The following is a 3,455-nucleotide window of genomic DNA, read 5'->3' on the forward strand; positions in this document are numbered from 1 at the left end:
GCATGTTGAATACATATACATCTTCATTGGTTACAGTATGAATAATTATTCTTTACAATTAGTGACATCTTATCGCTTCTTTTTGATTGAACTACGTGCCCGTTCTATATATGTCCTATATTAGGAATTGTAGCATTCAAGATTTCTTTAATTTGGACCGTTGAGTCTATATACCCTTTTTCCGCATACAATAAAAGATAAAATCCTTTAATGACAAAATAACTCGAACTCATACGATAGTATCGACGAAGGTAGCAAAATGCAATTGATATAGAATGAACAGTAATTAATATCGTTATAAACAGTACGGGATATCTTTTGAATTCTCGAACATGGCTTGACACAACAGTTTCTACTCGCCTGATGACTGTCGACTTTGGTATCTTCAGTTGTATTGGCGTCTCATTTTGTCCCCATAATGTAAAGTAAAATTATTCAACAATTTGATAAGAATATTTCGTTCAAAGCGAGGCGTTGTGTTTTAACGCTTACTTAAAAACAAAGTTATGTCCTTTTAAACATGGTAAACCTCAACTTCACACAGAACCAGCTTATTCTGAAAGTAGTGAATTATCTTAAGAAACTTTCCTGCCACTGGGTGATTACAACTGATCTTTACGGGTGGAGACGGCGATTCAGGGGGTCCATCGTAGTAAGCACAATCGGTACCTACGTTATTATCAGATTCGTTCCGTGTAGATGAAATCAGCAACCGCATCTCTGTATTCCTGAAATCTTTTATCAAAATTAAAATAAAATAATAAATCAAAGCTGTTTAAGCTCGAAGAAACCAAGTGTTTGAAAATCGGTTAAGGTTGCATTGTTACTTGTTCTTATTTGATAGGTGGTCGCTTTTGATTATTTTAATAAAACATAATTGACTACATATCAGAAAAGAACAAAAACAATACAACCTTTATCGATTGATCAAGCAGAAAAACATATTATATATATATAGAAAACAAAAAACACAGTCCATGAGTTAACTTAATTATTTGCCAACCGGTTTCTCTTATGATCATCAGGGCAAATGTGACGTCGTCGCATAGTAACGACGTTTTTGTGTACACATGTGTACGCATAATCTAAAAATAGTAACGTCATAATATAGTATTAAGTTTTGGATTAAAAACATCAATAAAATAGAGTTCTTTACATAACCTAGCTCAAACGTTTTTACTGTGAAATTTATAAAATGGGAAAATACAAAATTTCGGGTCTTTTTTACAGCATTTATCTAAATGTTCACTTAAAGGTAATTGTCTTGTTGGGTCTCTTATCTGCTGAGCATGAACAGTTTTTCTGTTTCTGAGTTTGTCGCCTGTTTGGCCTATGTAAAATTCTTTGCAGCCGTTGCAAACTAAAACATATAAAACATTTCCAACAGATGTTTTTAATCCAAAACTTAATACTATATTATGACGTTACTATTTTTAGATTATGCGTACACATGTGTACACAAAAACGTCGTTGCTATGCGACGACGTCACATTTGCCCTGATGATCATAAGAGAAACCGGTTGACAAATAATTATATAAGTTAACTCATGGACTGTGTTTTTTGTTTTATCTATATGTGACTTTTTTCCGGCACTTGTTTTCATTTTTTGTATATATATATAATCAATATTGTTAGATATATGAAGAACAATTCAGATGTATATATTAAGGCGGGTTTTTAAATAATAGTTATTCGTAATAAGCGCAGGACAGGACCGGTACCATACACCATATTGTAAAGAAAGATCTCATATACCATCAATAACTATGTTAAAATATTAGGTATCATATGTGAAAATAAATAAAGAATCATCTATGGGTGTTGTTTGGGAGTTTTAGATACATGTTCCGATATGACATACAGTAGGGTGAACGTTTCAGTTGTCTAAAATAGCGTTTTTCGTTTATCGTGAGTGCGTATATCGTGCAACGTGCGTTTGATAAAACGCTTTCTCAAGCGTGCATCGTTTACAAGCGTTTAACGTTTATCTTTTTTCGTGTATCGTTTTTCGTTGATCGTGTATTTAAAAGCGTGCATTTGTTATCCACAGAAATGTTTAGCGTGAGTGTGCGTTCATCTAAACGTTTCAGTACGATGTTTTGCGTCTGTTACTGTTGAAAAGTTAAAAATATCTGAAATAGAGCTAAAGTTGTTAAAAAATTATATGATTACGATAATTTATTAAAAGTTTAGAAACTTTTTTATTTTGCATGCGTTTTAGCGTGCGTTTATCGTTTTTCGTTTAGCGTATATCGTTTTGCGTGCGTCTGCGTATTTCGTTTGGTAAAGCGTGCGTTTAACGTTCGTTCGTATAGCGTGTAACGTGCTTGCGTATTTTCCAGAGCGTGCGTTTTTCGTGTAAACTGAAACGCTCACACTACTGTATAAATATTTAGCAGATGATAATTTTTCTAGAACAAAATATTATTATTCAACATTACATGTTTATATATATGTTCATAATAAATCATTTTGAACTATTTTCCATACATATTTCATAAGATTATCCAAATGATACATTTTTATTGATTTTATCAGTATTTGAAACACTTTAGGGAAATGTGCCCATTGTAGACAAATCTACATGTTAGTGTTTAGCGTTATTACAAATTCTTGTCAATAACATCGTTCGCAATATTATTTATCATTTTGCTCTGCTACTGTTACACTAATAGAAACGAAGTCAATGAGACATACGTAGCATTCTCAATGATCCCAGCATAATATATTAACACATACTTTACAGTACATTTATGTTCTTACTTTTACTGATTTGATTTCTGAAGAAGACAATTACGTGGGATACTGTTTCGATGCGCTCGAACTCCACGCTCCAATATGAGAAGGTCGTATCCGTGTGAGCACAATCAAAGAGGTCGTTATTACGGTTTCCATCAATGGCATAATCTGCTACCATAGGCTTAGTACTTTGGAAATTGTATGTAGATTCCTGCCATGCACTAATTGTCCGTATAATACGATCTAAAATATAAAAAGCAACTTATAGAGTCTCTTGTGCATGTTTCTATCTGACAACCCTTGCTTTTTTACGTGGAAATATTTTGCTTTATATTGCTGAATTAAAATGGTTATTTATTTTTTCACTGTTAAGCTAAGATGAATTATTTCAAAAGATTGACCAATGTCATTGAACAATAACTGACAATAAAACATGTTAATTTTTTAAAATATAAAAACTTCCTAAACTATAAAAACAATAAAAGAATATACTTTACTCAGCTGGCGTTAATATCAAATTGAAAACAAATATGGCAAAAAGTAAGGTTATTTATATTTGAACACTCACAATTTCCTCTCGAATTTGCATTATCTCACTTTAAGTTTCCTCGGTGTTTTAATATTTCTAAGAACATTTGTTTAATGTGTTCTTTAAAATATCTAGTTTGATTAAACATGTATTTATCATGCATGTGTTGTTATGGTCTAGTCAAGT

At 32.0% G+C, this 3,455-nt stretch overlaps 1 protein-coding gene across 1 annotated transcript; it reads right to left on the reverse strand.

The window, feature by feature from the left end:
- Positions 1-323: 323 nt before the first annotated feature.
- Positions 324-2,978, reverse strand: LOC132740944 (fucolectin-3-like). Its single transcript, XM_060729006.1, has 2 exons — positions 2,765-2,978; positions 324-735 (listed from the first exon to the last, which is right to left on the reverse strand). Exons 1-2 carry the CDS (start codon positions 2,916-2,918, stop codon positions 515-517), a joined length of 375 nt encoding a protein of 124 aa, XP_060584989.1. The 5' UTR covers positions 2,919-2,978; the 3' UTR covers positions 324-514.
- Positions 2,979-3,455: the final 477 nt, after the last annotated feature.

Source organism: Ruditapes philippinarum, unplaced genomic scaffold (assembly GCF_026571515.1).
Source record: "Ruditapes philippinarum isolate M1 unplaced genomic scaffold, ASM2657151v2 ctg4854_1_1_1_1, whole genome shotgun sequence".
Taxonomy (NCBI): Eukaryota; Metazoa; Mollusca; class Bivalvia; order Venerida; family Veneridae; genus Ruditapes; species Ruditapes philippinarum.

Bases quoted from the DNA above. Each gene is read 5' to 3' on its own strand.
- LOC132740944 (XM_060729006.1), bottom strand. From the start codon at position 2,918: ATGGTAGCAGATTATGCCATTGATGGAAACCGTAATAACGACCTCTTT. The intron at 736-2,764 runs GTAAGAACATAA...TTTTGATAAAAG, and splicing joins CAGAAATCAAATCAGTAAAA to ATTTCAGGAATACAGAGATG.